This window comes from Rattus norvegicus, chromosome 17 (assembly GCF_021556685.1).
Source record: "Rattus norvegicus strain SHRSP/BbbUtx chromosome 17, alternate assembly SHRSP_T2T, whole genome shotgun sequence".
NCBI lineage: Eukaryota > Metazoa > Chordata > Mammalia > Rodentia > Muridae > Rattus > Rattus norvegicus.
The window spans coordinates 88,962,341-88,980,339 of record NC_141550.1 but is presented as its reverse complement, the minus strand read 5'-3'; the positions used below and the strand labels follow the sequence as shown (position 1 = coordinate 88,980,339).

The window sequence follows — 17,999 nt, the reverse complement described above, 5'->3', positions numbered from 1 at the left end:
AAGCAACACGTAGGGTTGGTTCCCCTGCCTGGTTCTCTGACATCAACTATTTGGAAACTTCTCTTGATAGTTCGTTCTGCCTTGTTTATTTGAGACAGTCTCACCTGGCCTTGAATCGACTACACACCCAAAAATAACGCCAAGCTTCTGATATTCTTGCCTGCATCTTCCGAGTTCTGGAGCCATAAACATGTACCATGCTTGGTTTACGGAGCCCTGGGGATCAAACCTAGACTCTTCCTAGGGAAGCACTCTGCCCTGAGCTGCACGTCCAGTCTGAATTGCTCTTTGAAAGACTTACTCAGTTACTTGTTTATTTAGCCAGCATTTATTGAACACACCTAGCATGCAGAAGGCAACAACAGGTCCCTGGGAATGTAAGGATGAACAAGACTGTCACACTCTGTATTATACAGCAAAATCAGTTCCACTAAGAACACTTTTATTACTTACTGCGGCTGCTCAGAAAACTCAACTAATTTGGTCATATGCAATTCAGATTTCTGGAGACGGATGTTTTTGTCTTCTGAAGAAGTCTGAAGGAGCTTAAAGATTAGTTGTTTCCCTGGATAATATGGTGAATAGTCCTGAAGAATCCCATCCCTTTGTTACCTGAGTACTTTGAGAGTGCTACAAGATCTTGGCATGAATTCTCCTGTTATTGTCCAACCCCAGATTAGTAATTTGGGGGAAAGAATGTGAGAATGAATCTTCCATTTAAAAGTTACTAGTTTGTATTGAAACTTTGATCTTAGGTAAGAAGGAACACACGCCTCAAAGAACTATGAAGGAAAAAAATGGTATTAGGGTATTTGAAGGAAACTGAGTGGAACTTGTGGAGCCGATATTATGGAGCTTAGAGTCTTGCAAATGTTGTCAGTTTCCTGGGTCTTGAGTTCCTTCCCTGCTCTGGGAGCCCTGCCTTGTGGGCCCTGAAAGAGAGAACTGTCTCCTGTCCTCTCATGTACGGCTCTTAGAATATGTGTGCACATGTACACACACCTAAGTGCATACTTGTACAAACCATGAGAGCAGAAGGGAGAGTACTCGGGACGAGAAGGGAGACCAGCAAGTGGAATGGGAGAAGGCAGCAAGGACTGGATGTGACCACAGTACACACTGGTACAGTACGCTTGAACAGAAACGTCATTATGAAAACCATTACTTTGTACGATGAATATATGCTAATAACATGTTTTAATAAACTAAACAAACATTTTTGAGTGCAGAGAACACAGACGGCATATGAAAGCTGGTCCAGGAGCCTTCTACTGTCTAACACCACTGACTCATTTAAAATGGATGCGGTGGCATTCCGGACGCATGAGGCTCAGTTCTCCATAATCAACCGATGAGGAGCAAAGGCAGGCAGAGGACCATTCAGGGACCAGGCTTCAAGTCCCACCCCTCAGGGCTTAAGTTAGATTCTTACAGCTGTTTGCGCACAGGCAGGAGATGGTGAGCTCATCTGTATGTCTCAAAGTGGGCAACGTGAGTCCAGTTTTAATATTTATTGATTACCAATTGAGCACTAAATCAGTAAAACCATTTCTAACTGGGCACCACAAAGCTCAACCATGCACTGTGTTGACTACGTGTGAGCCAGGCCCTGAGTTAAGTCCTAAGCACTTCGGAATAAATCACAGCACAAGCCAACAACAGCAAAGCACTGGCCTGTTTCTTACATTGGTTAGCATCGTGTGACTGGGTGTTCACAGTAGAACTTAAAACACTCCCTTCAGTGGGTCATGGTGACCTGTGCCATTCATAGGCAGAGACAGGAATCTCTATGAGTCTGAGGTCACCCTGGTCTATAGAGACAGATGAAGGTATATGGTGAAACCTTGTCTCAAAGAGAGAGAGAGAGAGAGAGAGAGAGAGAGAGAGAGAGAGAGAGAGACTGTATTGCAGGTGGGGAGTGTTAATGGGAGAGCCCAGCTGAGTTGATAAAATCTCAATTGATAAACCTGGTGGGGATATCGTGATTATGAGTCTAGACCTGCTGTAGGGACAGGCTGTTTAGGGCAGACCACAGAAGAAAGTATTTCCTTGTTATCCTTGTTATCATATGCACATAGATACCTGATAATAAACTAGACACAGTAATAACTATTTGTAAAACAAATTATTTTTACTCTTTTTCTTCCTTCCTTCCTTTCTTCCTCCCTTCTTTCCTTCCCTTCTTTCATTCTTCGAAACAGGGTTTCTCTGTGTTTCTCTGTCTTAGAACTCTCTCTGTTGGCCAGGCTGGCCTTGAACTCAGAAATCCACCTGTCTCTGCCTCCCTAGTGCTGGGATTAAAGGTGCGTTCCACCACACCTGGCTGAATCAAAGTAGTTTAAGAGTATACTATAATACAAGTTCGATGAGTGTAGTATCTCGAAATATCCTGCTCTGTTTTCTATGTAAGATTGGGGGGTGATCTTTGGAGGGAATGGTTAGCTTAAACCATGGAGAGTTAAGTCACAGATAAGGAATCTTCAGTACTCATTTCATCTAAAATTATGTTTGCTGCCTAGGTTAAGTCTTTATAGGAATGTATATACTAGACAAAGTGAACTGGTCGTTGGCCTGCAGCCTATGACAATGGGAAAGAGTGGGCAATATCATGGTCCCATGGGAGCAATTTATTCATATTATGGGGTGCCCCACTTCTTAGGAGTGGAGACCCCTCTGGGGCCTGATGAAATAGAGCTCTCATAAGGATCTTTAATGTTCCTATTGTCCTAATCTATATTAAGATAGTATCGTAGCTGGTATCTGTTTCTTAACATCTAGTAAAATAAAGACGTATCTTGCAAAGGATTAAGTCTTCCAGGACATTAAATATGAGAACCATCCCTGTATTATCCTCCATAATTCGACTTGTGCCAAGCACCTACCTCTGTACAGCAATGGCAGCATATGAAAGTGTTCTGAGGTCATAGCCGGGAAGGCCCAGTCCAGACTATCCTTGGTGGTGAGCTCGTGAGCTTATCAAGGGAGCTTCCTTCTGAAACCTGTACCTTTATTCTCTCTCTTGGCTCCTGGGTCCTGATTTAAAGTTAGCTCCCAGCAGAGCACACATTGTATCTAGAGCGCCAGGACAACCAGCATCCCCAGTTTCACCCAGGCCACATCTGCCCAGACTCTCTGCCTTTCCTGGTATTTCCCTCTTCAGGTCAACCGGGTGCCCAACAGTGGTCCGTGGATATTCCCTGGGGAGATGGCAACTTGCTGCAAGCCAGTTTCAGATGTGATCTCGTCTCTGTACCTCTGGAGGATTTAGTCGAACAAAACTGTTCTGGCTGGGGCTTCACTGTTTCCTTTCCCAACCCCTTATTTCAGACCTTTGGTTGGGGACAAGGCATTACATAAAACAAGTTTACATAACAGCACCCGCACCACATAATCATATATTATGGCTGGTGATAAAGAAAAAAAATAAGCACTTCACATAGCATGACTCCCTCAAAAGAATTTAAATTACAAACCTAAGCTGAAACCTCTTGGCTTTTACTAGAGTTACCGAACTGAAAACGTCCAACTGGGTTATGTAAATTACCACGTTCAGAGCCACCACTTGACTCTTAATCAAACCCTCCTGCTACTTAATCTGAGGTACAATTACTCTTGCTAATTGGCAGGTGACATTTTCACAGGAAGCCACGGTGCACTTATGTACTCACGTGCCTAAGTTGTGCCATCCGTCCAGTGGACTGAGAAGGAGAAGGGTCATTCTAGCTTTTGAGAGAGTCAACGTTTAGAAAGCTGAAAACTTTGGACAACACTGCAGTTACTTTGCTCGGGGGTGGTTTGGGAAGAGGGAAGACACTGTTTTAACAGCCTGGCTGGAGTGCGTTTTGCTGTGTGCTACAAGGGCTTCCCACATCGCCGTTTCTGCCTGTAGTTTGCCGCCTGTTGAGAAAGGTTTGTTGTTCAGTGTTTGCTTATACAAGGTCAAAATAAAAAACAGAATTTGGGGAATGACAAATAAACAAGACCAGTATTCAGAAGTGAGTTAATACATCTTTAATGTCTACCCTTGAGTCCGTGAGCTCTCTCCACTAAAAACCACCAATGAATTCCACATCTGATGAAAAAAAAAGACTGGCTTCAATCTGACAGGCTCTGACGGTGCCAGGACTCCTTAGTGTAGGTGGGATTTTGATCTGAAATGAACGGTGGTGGTTTGAGCTAGAACACTCAGAGATAAAGTGCAGGTGGCTGGCAAGAAAAGAAAGGTCATGTTGTTGGTTTCAAACTTGTGGTCCTCATTCAGTAACGCCCTGGATGCTGAAAATGGAATCTCCCGGATAGGCTGTTGCAAAGTTCCAATAAAAACGTTTTGTTTGGTTCCTGTTCTGGGGAACGGTGTAACTATGCAGCCTGACCAACAAATGCCACATAGCCCTGACCAGTGACTCATGGTTCAACTGTGAGATCTTGCGTCAGTTTCAAAATATCACTTATAATTACCTGAGCAGAACAGCCACGGGCTTATCTCGGCTCATTTTTCTCGTTTTGTTTTTTCATTTTTTGTTGGTTCTTCTTGTTGTTTTTGAGATAGGGACTGCGATGTGGTCTAATGTGACCTTAAAGTCTACATCCCTGGCCTTCTGCCTCTGACTGAAATGTTGGGATCATGAGCCTGAGCAAGCGCCCACCACCCATCGTTTGTATACGTAAGAGAATGATGGGAATGGAGAGACAGCTCAGCTGGTGGCAGCACTTGCTGCTCTTGCAGAGGGCTGGGTTATGGTCCCCAGTAGCCACAAGGCAAATCATAACTATGTGGAACTCCAGCTCCACTGCCCTCTTCTGGTCTCCCAGGGTACATATTAGTTCCAAAAAAAATTAAAGATAGCTACAGTGAATTTCTTTACCTCTTTTGTACTCCTAATATTCAGCTAATTAGGAATATATATCTATTTATATCATACACATACACACATACATATAATTCATATGCACCACACACACACACATATTCCTATAGACTGTATAGTGAAATGAAGATGAACAACACTTAGTTCTAAAACAAAGCTTAGGTCCTTGTCAATGAATGGGCACACAATTGAGAATAAATGATACTTTTACCACTAAAACCAGCTTCTCTTAATAGTGGTAGATAGTGAATTGAATTCCATACTACACGATACTGTGTAAAATGCCATGCCTCACATCTGTCCTTTATATTAAATAAGGATGTAGGCCTGTTTAAACTCTGCAAAGAGAATCTTCACCCAGCAACCAGCACTCTCTCTCTCTCTCTCTCTCTCTCTCTCTCTCTCTCTCTCTCTCTCTCTGTGTGTGTGTGTGTGTGTGTGTGTGTGTGTGTGTGTGTGTGTGTGTGTGTGGTCAAGTGACAGGTGTCAGTATTTTATCAGGCCATCTGCTCTCCCGTGGTATTGCTGACAAGCCCAGGCCTCTTTATGTCATGAACATAGCTATTGGATGGGGTCACCAGTTTCCATCTAGGCAGAGAGTGACACTTGGTAGGAAGCCAAGCAAAAGAGAGAGCCAAGCAAGCTGCAGATCTGGCAGGCACGTGGGAGGGGCGTTGACGTAGGAAACTTAAGTTTCCCAAATGCAGAGTCCAACCAGGAAAGGAGATTGAGCTCAGAGCCTTGGAAAAGGAAGCACAAAGGGTCCGGAGGCGTCGTGGGCCGCGGCAGAGTTATTTACAGGGTGCAGCTTTGCTTGGAGACATTTAGGAGAGGGTTGGCTTGTGGGCGTCCGGGAAGAAGGCTCTTTGTCGCAAGGTTTATGTCTGGTGGGGCAGGTGGCCTGGCTAGACAGAGGGGCACTTCCGGAGCCCCCCCCTACACCTCACCCACTCCACCCTCACCGCTCTCCGCCCCGCCCCTGATCCCCACCCCCACGCCGTCTCAGGTTTCTCAGGGAGTCGCCATGGCAACGGACGCTGGCTTTGGGACTCAGAATCTCAGAGCTCAGAGCGAGCGGTTGGGTGGTGACATGGCGGAGGCTGAGACTGAGCCTGAGGAATGGAAGGCGACGCGGGGATGCAGAAAGATTCTCCAGACCCTCGAGGGGGCTATAGAGCAATTCAAATTCCATTCCAGGTGACCTGCCCGCTGCGCTCACGCGCCCTAGAGCTGGCGACCTGTTCTCCACAGCCTCATGGCCTTTGATTTCTTAAGTAAACCGCAGGCTAAAAGCTCAGACTCAGGTCTGGGTTCTAATTTTGCCTAGCTTCTCACCGTGCCTTAGGCCTCTATTAATCTCATCTGGGAAATAGGATAGTAGTCAATTGTGCCTACTCCACAGACCACAGGGCCTGTTAAATGTTTCATCTAGCTACAGCTTAGAAAAGAGCCATACGGAAATGGTATGAGGTTGCTTTTAGAAGATACTGTAGGCTCCAGCGTTTAAACACAGATTTCTTTTGCGATTCTGGAGGCTGGAGTCCAAGAACTGGGCACTGATTTGATGTCTGATGGTCCTTTCTTGTAAGCAACATGGTCTCACTGCATCCTTCCTTAGTGGGAGCAGCAGGGGAGCCATATCCCGACTTCTCCACTCTCTATCCTCCACCCGGGTTGTTTATAAGGGAACAGCCCCATTTATGAGGCCCCTACTTCAGGACCTACTCATCTCTCTTTTTTTTTTTTTTTTTTTTTTTTTTTGGTTCTTTTTTTCGGAGCTGGGGACCGAACCCAGGGCCTTGTGCTTCCTAGGTAAGCGCTCTACCACTGAGCTAAATCCCCAGCCCCCCTACTCATCTCTCTTGACCTCACCTCCGGGGGCCATCACTTTGGAAAACAGGACGTTGGCATCAATTTTCCTAGAAATGGAGCACCCTCAAATATACAAAGACAACAAGTCTTATACCTTTGCCAGCTAATGGAGTCATTTTTCGGTGTCCTTAGGTTTCATTCTTCTCTCTCAGAATCATTTGGCCTCCGACCTATTATTATTTGGATAACAGAAAGCCGGCATTTATAGGGGAAAAAACTTCTTTTCCTTAAAACACTCTTTCAAAGTAAGCACATAGCCTTAGGTTAACTGCTACAAGATGCAGTTCCATAGGTAGAGACCTCAGGGATCCAGCCTATTGATTTCAGGCAAACCCCTGACTGAGGAGGAGAGAGAGAACAGGGAGCAAGGGACAGTGTGAGGAACGGTGAGGGAGTTGACTATAGCTGGACCAGCCCAATAGTGAGCCTGACCAGTACCCAGTCCTGCTGAACTCAGCTTCCCTAGGTCAACTATTAAATAGGTGTTGGGTCACACCGAGTCAGGGAACCCATAGACCCTGATAGAAGTGTCACAACAGCTCTTGGCAGACAACAGTGGAACACTGTGTCAAGGCTGTTTCTAAGAGTCCCTCTCCCTCCTGGATTCCTTGGCATTCCATAGTGGAATAAGTTCTCAACAAGGCATTCCAGCCAGACTCACAGGGCAGACTGACCTCTGCCAAGTGCTGTACTAAGACACACTGACTGAGCCAAGGAACCACCAATGCCCATAACACTTTTTCCCTACTCAAAGGCTTAGGGAACCAGGTTGGAGTTCTGATGTGACTGGGGAAGCTAGACACTGGCTGACACACAGAGATCTGAGCATAGCTGGGCTAGGAGGCCCCGTTGTTCACATAAACACAGACCAGCCTTGCTGACGTGATACATCCTAGTTAGGTCAGTAACTACAAAGTGAGTTGGACAGCATTTACAAAGGTAGCAGGGGAAACTGGTGTGCGTGCCCACACCCCCAAGTCACCTAGTGGAAAGGAGAATTGTAATTTTACGCATGGCTCTGAGGAAAGGCTTCTCTGAGATGACATTAAGAGGAAGCAGCAGGAGCCAGGCAGATACATCTGGAGCTAAAATGCTCCCTGCTGAGAGAACAGGTAGTGAAAGTAGGGATTCTGGGTGTAGACAAAGCGAGGAGACCTAGGAGACCTGCATGTGGGTTTAACAGAGAGGGCAGGTGAGTCCTGGAGGTGAGGCAGAGGAGAAACCGATGGCCAAATCTCTGGGTCTTAGATCAACATAAAGTCTTAAGCCTTCATTTCAAAGGAGATGGGAAGCCAAAAGGGGATGACCCGGTGTCCTGGTATTCTCTGACTTGCCTCTCTATGGATAGTTCTACTGTTGTTAATAGACTATAATAGGGACGGGCACAAGTGGGGAAACTAGTTAGGGGACTTTTATAATATCTCTCAAGGAGGACAGCCAGAGGACTGGGAAAAGTGCTTGCTGTGAAGGCCTGAGTTTGTATGCCCGGCCATGTACAAAGGAGAGCATGTGAAGGGCAGCTATAGTCCCAGCACAGAGGGAGAGGACAGATTGGTGCCAGGCACTCCATGCCAGCCAAGCTAGCTGATCCAGCTAGAAGCCTGAACTCAGCAGGTTGCCCCATTCTAAAAAATAAGGTGGCTTGCACTAGAGGAAGATGGGCGTCATCAACTCGTGGCTTTCACAGCACACAGGCCGGCAGGCAAGCGCCCAGGTGCCGGTTCCTGTGTTCACACATAGGCAGGTAACACTCAAAAGGAGGAAGAGGAACAGGAGGAGGAAGGTGTCATGGGGGAACCGGAGGCAGCTTGGAGGTGCTGATGTGGATGGATTCCAGCTCATTGATATGAAAGGGAGTGACTGCAGAGCGTAGGACAGGCTTCTCGGTTTCTGAGCTGAGTGGCTGGAAAAACAGAGTTGCCATTAACTTTATTGGGAGAAAGCGTGAGGAACAGGACTTAGGGTAATGGTACGCTCGTCTTGAGGTACAGAATGTCAACAGTGACGGTTAAACATCTATTTAAGCAGTTCAGTAGTGGGATCTGAAGGCTGGGAGAGAGGCCCAGCATGGTATATCAATTTGTAAATAATTTGTACAATACATTGTGTTAAGTAAATTATGAGATTTGGTGAAATCAGCCAGGAATGAAAATGTGTGTATATATATCTATATATTCATATGTGTGTGTATAATTGTATATATACAATTGTATATATATAATTACTTTGAAAGAGGAAAAAGGAGAATATTTTCTTTAAATAAGTTGAGCCATTCACCACAGTGAAAATTTAGCACCTCTGATGTCGTCCTCATTGACTAATTCATTAACGAGCATTCGTTAGGGCAAACTATTCTAGGGCTCAGTGGGATGTGTTGCTGCGGTCTATTAATAAATATTCACGGGTCTGTTTTGTGTAAGTTAGCATATTAATTTTGCGTCTAATTTATTAAACATAGCCATTATCGCCAAAGACCGTGCTTTATGCATAACGAGCAACCTATCATTTGGGAGAAAGACTCCGACTATAAATAAGGTCTGTGTAGGAACCACTTAGCTAAGCTCTTGTGATGTGGGCTTCCGTTCTAGGCAGTGGAGTTAACATCTAAAATTAGAGCTACTTCAAATTTGAAGAGAGGCTGGAGACTAAGCCTTCATATTTTATTTAGATTCTAGGTGAGCCAGATCTCCTAAATCAATCATATGAAAAGTTAAGACTGGGGATGGGAGAGCTTACAATCCCAGTTCTGTTCAAACCAAAGATTCAGAGGAGGGATCCGCCTGCACCCCTGGCTTACTGTTTTAGATGAGTTACTTTTGCTGCACCTGAGTGAGCACATCTTGGAGACAAGATGTTGGAGGATTATTAGAAGAAAAAGTGTGGATTCAAGCATGCATCCTAACAAAGCCTGTGGGGCAAGTTACTCTGTGAACATGTGTATTGTTTTTAAACACTCCAGAGGGCTTATCTATAAAATTAAACATTTTATTATTGTCCTTTTACAACAACAGAAGGAAAAACCAAACACACGGACTTTCTAAACCACAGCCTGAAAAGATGTATTGATAATAAAAGTCAACCACACTCCACCAACTCACCACTCAAAATAGGTGTTTTTGCCTAAACAAAGAAGGAATAAAAGAACATAAATGTTCAAGCTTAAGGGAAAATGAAGTCGAATAGTGAAAAGAAGCCATTGGGGCAGGGTACAGGATTACAGCTCTAGCCTGGAAGGATTAGCCACCGAGGGCTGCTAAATACACAGTGTGCAGACTACAGAGAAACGGTATGATCAGACGGTGGGTTCTCTCTGTTAGATTAAAGTAGCACCTATGGTTTAGACAGTAGACGTGCATTTTATCAGGAATGTGAAAAGCCACTATTTCCTGTCCCTTATTAAATATTAAGGCAGATTATTGACAAGTGAAATATAGCACTTATAAAAAGACACTAACGAGGCAGTGGAACCACGTTACATGCTGAAAGCAGCTGTTGGCTCCAGGTCCGAGGAGGAGTCAGCAAGGAAGGATACAAGAACTCGGAATTCCCCAAACCCCTAGACCGAGATAAAGACCTCTGTGGAGAGGACTTGACAGCCATTTAAACCTTCAGGTGACTAATGTGAAGAGACTTGGCAGAGGTGGCGAGCGGCACTGGTCTGCGGGGGTAGCTTGCCCAGTGGCTAAGGAACACCAAAAGACACAGCCAGGCCAAAGCTCCTTACTGGTTAGGAGATCTTTTTGCTAGTGTGTCTGTTGTGTTTTTCAACTGGGCATGGGAACTCTAAAAGGCACTTTGTAGAACCCCTCAGTTGCACAATGAGAGTGGGTCATGGCTCCACTTTCTGGCAACTGCAAGCATCTCTTCATGAGATTCCAGTCCTATGCGGTGGAGTGATCCCTTTCTTAGGCCTTTGGTTTAGTGGTCAAAGGATCACAAAACAGCCATGTTTCATGACATATCTTACAGGGGCATTTATAGTCAGCCCCTATTCTTAAAAGTTCATCTGTGCTCTCGACACCAAGCTCTTTCCTGTCGACTTCCTGGTAGCCTTTTAGTGACTGCTTATAAATTAATCTAGAGATCTACCCCAGTCCCTTCACCCAGAAAGAAACAGGAGGACTGGTCACTTCTGGATGGGATTGTGAGACTCTAGGTGCCCCCGCCCCATGTGGTGGCAGATCCATCTGTTAATGGGGCTTTAGTTCTTCTAGTCAGTTGGTCATAGTGGTGCATGAGGACACAGGACACATTCAATCTAGAAGAGTTCCTCAGCCTCTCCCAGTTTTCTATGTACATGACACTTTCACACCATATGAATTTCGCATTCCTTACAGCATTTGAATGGCTTTAACTCGGGCTCATCTGTTGTTACATGATCAGACTCCAGTCATGTGCTTACAGCAGAAATGTCACAGAGAGGATCTGTTCTCTCTTCAGGGATTCAATGTTGGCAAAGCTGTTCAGTTAGCCCCCATTAATAATGCTGACCTGGAGCCAGTCGTGGTGGTGCATGCCTTTAATCCCAGTGTTTGGGAGGTAGAGGTGGGCAAATATCAAAGCTAGCCCAGTGTACAAAGTGAGTAGCAGATAAAAACCCTGTCTTGGGAAAGAAACAAACACGCACACAAATAAGGCTAACCCTGCTTAGTTAGTGTCTTTCAAAGCTCTCTAACTTAAATGTTCTGTTTTTCCATTTGTGCTAAGTTTTGCCTTGATGGGGGCCTTACGAGTTCCTTTCCCTTGAACTCACCCATCACCAATGGCCCTCAGCCATCACCAATGACTTCCCCTCCATTGTTTGCCCATGCGGTGGTTGTCAAACACTCAGTCTGTTTTTCACCCTTTCTGTATACTTTTGAGGGTCTCCTCTTGTGCTTTATTCAATTTTTATTCATTCACATCAGGACAGATCTTTTCTGCTCCATTGCTTATAATTTGATACCGTCAACATTTGTTCAATACATTATAATTTAGTACTTACATCTTTTGTTTTTGATGCTTATATTGTCTTCTGTGTGGGACCTTTTCAACCCAGAGTCGTCTTCATTTTCTCATAACCTTCAGATAACCCTTGTCATCATGCACTGAGTACTTGTTGATTTTCTGTCATATGAAAATGTTCTGGGTTCATAGTACACTTACGTGTGTGCATGACTTATACTTAATACCACTTTCAAATCAGTCTCTTTCTAAGGGGCATGGTTTCTTTTAGGGGAGGATGCTATTTATAAAGTAGTGTCTGGACCTATAGGATGCTCATTACTACTGGCGGATACCCTTGCAGCTCCCTAAATCAGGTATATATATATATAATAAAAACAAATATACATGTACCTAGATGATACATGTTCACATACATATGCACACACATTCACCTGTAAATGTTTGTAAACCTAAACACACATGCTTTTATGCATGTATATATTTATAAAATCATGAGCTTATACCCATTTTTCTAATTTGATTGCACTGTCTCAGAGCCCACTCTAGACTATACCTTTTCTACACTTATGATTATTTTCTCAGAGACTGAAAAACTTCACATCTATCATCTTAAATTCACTTCCTTGTCCAGTCAGCATTTCCAGTCTTGTAGTTATCACAGGTCTCTCCTGTTTCCTCTTGCTCCTCCCCTATCAAGATCTACATCCCTTAGCGACTAGGCCCGCCCACTGACCTCCTCTCTGGCTTTTTTTTAATCATCCCTATGTTATTGGGTACCTCACTACCTCAGTGATTCCTCTAGTATGAGAAGTTAAAGAGAGGCTGAAGGAAAACTAGATGGAAAAGAAACTGAGGAGCGCCAGTTTTAGTAGGTAAAAGTGTGGGCAGACTGAAGGCCAGACTGGGAGTGTTCTTGGCAAGGAGAAGACTCTTGGCGTGCTGGGCTGCAGATGAGAAGAGTAGATAGTCTCTGACGGAAGAGGCTTACTGCGCCCTCAGAACATATATTGAACTTTTGTTCACTGGGGTACTCAGTCCATTAGAATGTAAACTCCACGCTCCAGGATCTCTCCTTGTTCACTGTGGTGATTCTCAGTGCCAAGGCAAATTGCTGGCTCACATTCTATGTATTAAATTCACAAAGCTCTGATCATTCGTTTGGACCCAGATTTGAGGGGAGTTAGAAAAAGAAGATTGACTTTGTTTTTTTTGATGCAGAAGGTATATACACTATAGATTTTAGAAAGTTACCTCAGGAGACAATGAAAATGCTAGTACACAGGAGGCAGAGGCAAGTTGATCTCTGAGTTCAAGACCAGCCAGGACTATACAGAGAAACCCTGTCTCAAGAAAAACCAAACAACAAACATACATACATACAAACATGCATACATACATGCATGCATACATACATACATGCATGCATACATACATACACACGCATACATAAATGTTTAAGGCAGGAGGGATGGGTTAGCAGGTTAAGACATTTACCACCAAGCCCGATGACCTGAGTTCAAACCCCAGGACCTATGTGAACCAATACCTGTATGTTGCCCTCTGGCCTTGACATGTGGATGCTGGCATGTACCTATACATGTGAATATATAAATATGTAAATAACTATGTTTTGAAAGTATTAAAGTGAAGAAATGTTTAGAGATTTATGGTAATATTAGAAAAATTTTACATGGTTATTTATATTTGTGAGTACAAATTTTAAAAATGTTTTAACTTTTTATGTCTTAAAATAGTCTCAGACATACCACGAGAGAACTTTTAAACTTCTAAAATCCATTTTTCCCTGAAAAACAATTTGTCATCAGTAGCTGTCATCATTGAAGTAAAAACATTTTCCTGGCATTCTGTCATCATTGCTAAAAATTGCTTTTTTTCCCAAACTTTTTGGAAAGCATGTAAGAATATGTTAAGCTGTGACTGTCTAATGTACAATATTTACTTAATTTCACATAGTCATTATAGTCTGTGAGTGTTTTTAACAAATTATTTTCCGAGTTGGCTACGGATTTCATAGGGGGCAGAGCCTTAAATATTGATAACTCTTTCAGTTGATCAGGGAAAGTTGGTCTTAATGAGAATATTCAATCCTGGCTGGTCTCAAATGAGCAATCCTCGTGGTCCAGCCTCCAGGGCTGGCATTATAGGAGTGTGCCACCGCACCCTTTGGTCTTTCTGGGTCAAAGGCTTGTCAGGGCCTGCTCGAGACCTCACCCTACTCAGTCACTGACAGATCTTCCTTTCACTATTCCAAGATCCTTCGTGGGCAACATAAAATGCCAGGGGCAGAAATAAGTGACTCCATCCAAAAGCAGCATCCAGAACCTCATTTTTATCTGTGCCGAGATTCCTATCCCAGTCCCAGTTCCCACAGTGGTAGCATAACCTGTCATCGGCATCTGTGCACGCAGTGAGCTACACCCAAGGACAGCACTCCAGGGTTGGGAGCCACTATTTGTTTTAAAGATTAATTATGTGTAGGAGTGTCTTACCTGCATGTATTTAAGTGTACTGTGTATGGGCCTGGTGCTTAAGGAGGTCGGCTGATGGAGCCGACTCCCCTGGAACAGAAGCTAATGATGGCTGTGTGGGTGCTGGGACCCAAGTCAGGACCCTTCCTCTGCAAGACCATCAAGCATTTTTATCTACCAAGCATCTCTTCAGCCAAGCTGCCATTTTTATATAAAAAGCAAGACTGCTTCTTGGCGGTTAGATGCTACCTCACCCTTCAAGGTTGCTATGGAAACATAACTGAGAAGGGCCCTGTAGAAAGACTTTTTTCCCTTGGCTTCTCCTCAAGGAATATTCAGGGATGCTGGGGCCCTGTGGAGAATTCCAGAATACCCTGTCAGTGAGAACAACACACAAGCTCCTAAGCTGAATTAAACTAAATCCAAAACGCAGTTTCTTATGGGAAAAAAAAATATCAGAAATCTTAAATTAAAACCAGATGCTACATTTCTGTCTAGATAATGCTGAAGACAAAATTTGTCACCATACTGTCGGTGTGCCTGGAAGCGTAATTGAGAATTTAGTGGGACCAATTGAAAAATCATGACTTTTGAGTATTAAGTTTTAAGTTTCGAATCAGCTTTCTGTAGTTGAATACTATAGAACTTTTATAGTTTTCATCAAATATAATGAACAAATGTACCTATCAGCTACACATAGTAGTGCACGTCTTTTGGATCTTTGTGAATTAGAGGCCACTGTTGTCTACACTGTGAATTCTAGGACAGTCAGAGCTACATAATAGAGAGACCCATCTGAAGGAAAGAAGGAAGGAAGGAAGGAAGGAAGGAAGGAAGGAAGGAAGGAAGGAAGGAAGGAAGGGGGAGGGAGGGAAGGAAAGAAGGAAGGAAGGAAGGGGGAGGGAGGGAAGGAAAGAAGGAAGGAAGGAAGAAAGAAAGAGAGAAAGAAAGAAAGAAAGAAAGAGAGAGAGAAAGAAAGGAAGGAGAAAGAGGGGAGAGGGAAGAAAGGAAGAGAAGAAGTAGGAAGAAAGATAAGGGAAGAGAAAGAAAGAGAAGGGAAAGGGAAGAGAAAAGGGAAGGGGAGGAGGAAGGAGGAAGGAAGGAGAAGGTCTGGGGGTTTGAATATGTTTGGCTCAAGGAATAGCACTATTAGGAAGTGTGTCCTTGTTGGAGGAAGTGTCACTGTGGGGGTGGACTTTAAGACCCTCCTCCTGGCCATGTGGGAGGCAGTCTTCTGACTGCCTTTGGAACAAGATATAGAACTCTCAGCTCCTCCAGTGCCATGCCTGCCTGGACATGCCATGCCCCTGCCTTGATGATAATGGACTGAACCTCTAAACCTGTAAGCCAGCCCCATTTAAATGTTGTCCTTTAAAAGAGTTGCCTTGGGGGGAGGGGAAAAAAGAGTTCCCTTGGTTATGGTGTCTCTTCATAGCAGTAAAACCCTAAGACAGAAGAGGAGGGGAGGGGAGGGGAGAGGGGAGGGGAGGGGAGGAGAAGGGGGGAAAGGAAGGGAGGAGAGAGGGGGAGGGGAAAGGAGAGAGGAGGAGAGGAGGGGGAAGAGGAGAAGGGGAGGAGGAAGGGGAAGGGAGGGGAGGGGAGAGGAGGGAAGGGGAGGGGAGGGAAGGGGAAGAAAAGGAGGGGAGAGGAGGGAAGGGGAGGGGAGGGAAGGGGAAGGGAAAGGAGGGGAGAGGAGGGGAGGGAAAGGGAAAGGGAGGGGAGGGAAGGGAGGGGAAGGGAAGGAAGAAAACCTGACTATGGCAGCGGTACTGTAACTCCCTTCAGCACCAATCCTGACAATCTTCCTTCAGGGTTTCCTGTATGTATATCAAACACCACACCAAGGTGACTCTCAGGTTGATACACTCAAGTCTATCATTGATCCTAAGGTTATCCATAAGAATAAACTGGGGTATGCTGGAGAAGTGAGGGTTCAGTGGTTGAGAAGACTGGGTTTGATTGCCAGTACCCAGACCAAGGCTCAAAACTATAACTGCAGTTCCAGGGGCTCTGTCACCCTCTTCTAGCCTCTTCCAGCACCAAGCACTCACAGGGTACACAGACATACATGAAGACAAAACACACAAACACATAACATTAAAAAAATAATAATACGAGAGGAAATTGAGGCAAGAAAGGTTAAGTAATTTCCCTGACGTCACGTGGTTACAGTGTCAGTAACGATGCATTCACTATGGTTGACTGAAAACTGCCAACAGGAGATACATATTACGTGGTAGGACAGAAGAGCAGAGGGGTGGAAGGGTTCAGAACTAGCAAGTTCTTGGGCATCTGCTGCTCTGTCACTAAACAAGGGTCTCCTCTGCTGCTCCTCAGAGGACAAGTAAGAAATGTCTACGCGTTGCATTGGAGTCTATTTCTATTGAATTTTCTTGGCTCACTTGCGTGCATTCTTCCTTCCTTCCTTCCTCCTCCTCTCCTTCCCTCCATACCCTCACCTCTCTAGCTGATATTTTGGAAACAAAGGGTTGTGATAAGCTTGATTAAGCTCGTGGGTACATCTGGAAAGTCAGCTTCCTTCTTAACCATTTAAGATGCTTTTTGTTAAGAGTGGTGGAAAGAATGAATGAGCAGAGGCTGGCACTTGGCCTCCACCAACATTTCTTGAGTGGAGTTTGACAATGAGGCTGGAGTTATCTAAAGCAGGGCTCAGCCTTCTGGCTTTAGAGCCTGGTAGAACTCCTTCAAAGTATTGGTAACCTCAAAGAACTTTGGCTTACATTCACTGCATCTATTGATAGTTGTCATAGTCAAACTATATAAATAACACACTTTAAAGGAAACGTAACCATATTTTTCAGAACTCAAACTCAAAGGTGAAAAGTGTCAGCGTTTTCAACTTGGCAAACCATGTTTTATGCCCGGCCCTAAGGCAGGCGGCTGATCAATCTCAGCTGCTTCTGCATTCTACCAGGTACTCCGCTTGGAGAGACTGGCGCAGGCCAGTGAACTTCTATGAGAGAATTATAGGAAGAATTACAAATCCCTTATATTATGAATACTTTTCCTCTCATGGATTCTCCTACAGAGTACTCTGGAACCCCAAAAGTTCTCAGTTCATAACAGAAGAATCTCTGTCTTAACAAACTTCCACTGGATATGTCACGCATAAGTTATAATCATCTTTGTCAATAACACGGGATTATTAAGATAATAGATGTAAGGACATCCTATGCCAGGGAAGTGGAGAAAATGCACAGAGAGGAGGCCACCGCAGTGCAGGGAGTCTGATAACAAGGCTGAGTCCCCAACTCACGCGTGACCAGACATTCCAGAAATTTTTATTTCACGATCTCTTACAGTATTGTGAATATAGCAAATTTACCACCAAATATGCGTGCTTGCCTTTTTCTGGGGAAATTTAACACGTCTGCTCTCTTTTCAGACTTGCTATTTCTGATGAACTAAAGGTCGGTTTCTTCACTTCAGACCATGCTACTCAGACAGACTGCAGTGAAGTTTTTCCTTTGAAAGATTTGATTCAATCCACGGAGAAGTTAATGCGTGTAAGTCTGGGGTAGCTTTTAAGATGACTTTCTGTGTTATTTGCTTTTATGGGGGGGTCAGTTTCTGCGGTGGAAGGATTGCTGTACTAGAGGTCAAGCTCAGTGCTTCGTGGGTGTTATGATGCACTACTGTTGAACGGACACCCTAGATGTGTGTTCCTACACATGTCTTACTTACAAGACTGGAATAATCAACCATTTCAAAATATGAAGGTCTTTGGGAAACTGAGCAGAATGACAGTTGTGTTCCTTTTAAAGTTTAAAGATTTAATTTTAGCTCTGTGTACATGTTTCGT

General features: G+C 44.3%; 1 protein-coding gene across 5 annotated transcripts in view; it reads left to right on the top strand.

Moving 5' to 3' along the window:
* C17h10orf67 (similar to human chromosome 10 open reading frame 67) overlaps positions 1-17,999 on the top strand; it is a 170,722-nt gene that overhangs the window by 52,883 nt on the left and 99,840 nt on the right. For 3 of the 5 annotated variants that reach the window (XM_087591514.1, XM_087591515.1, XM_087591516.1), the window contains one exon: positions 17,583-17,703. In XM_087591514.1, the coding sequence (XP_087447640.1) occupies positions 17,698-17,703 (6 nt within the window). In that variant the 5' untranslated portion in view covers positions 17,583-17,697. 5 annotated transcript variants of the gene reach the window in all.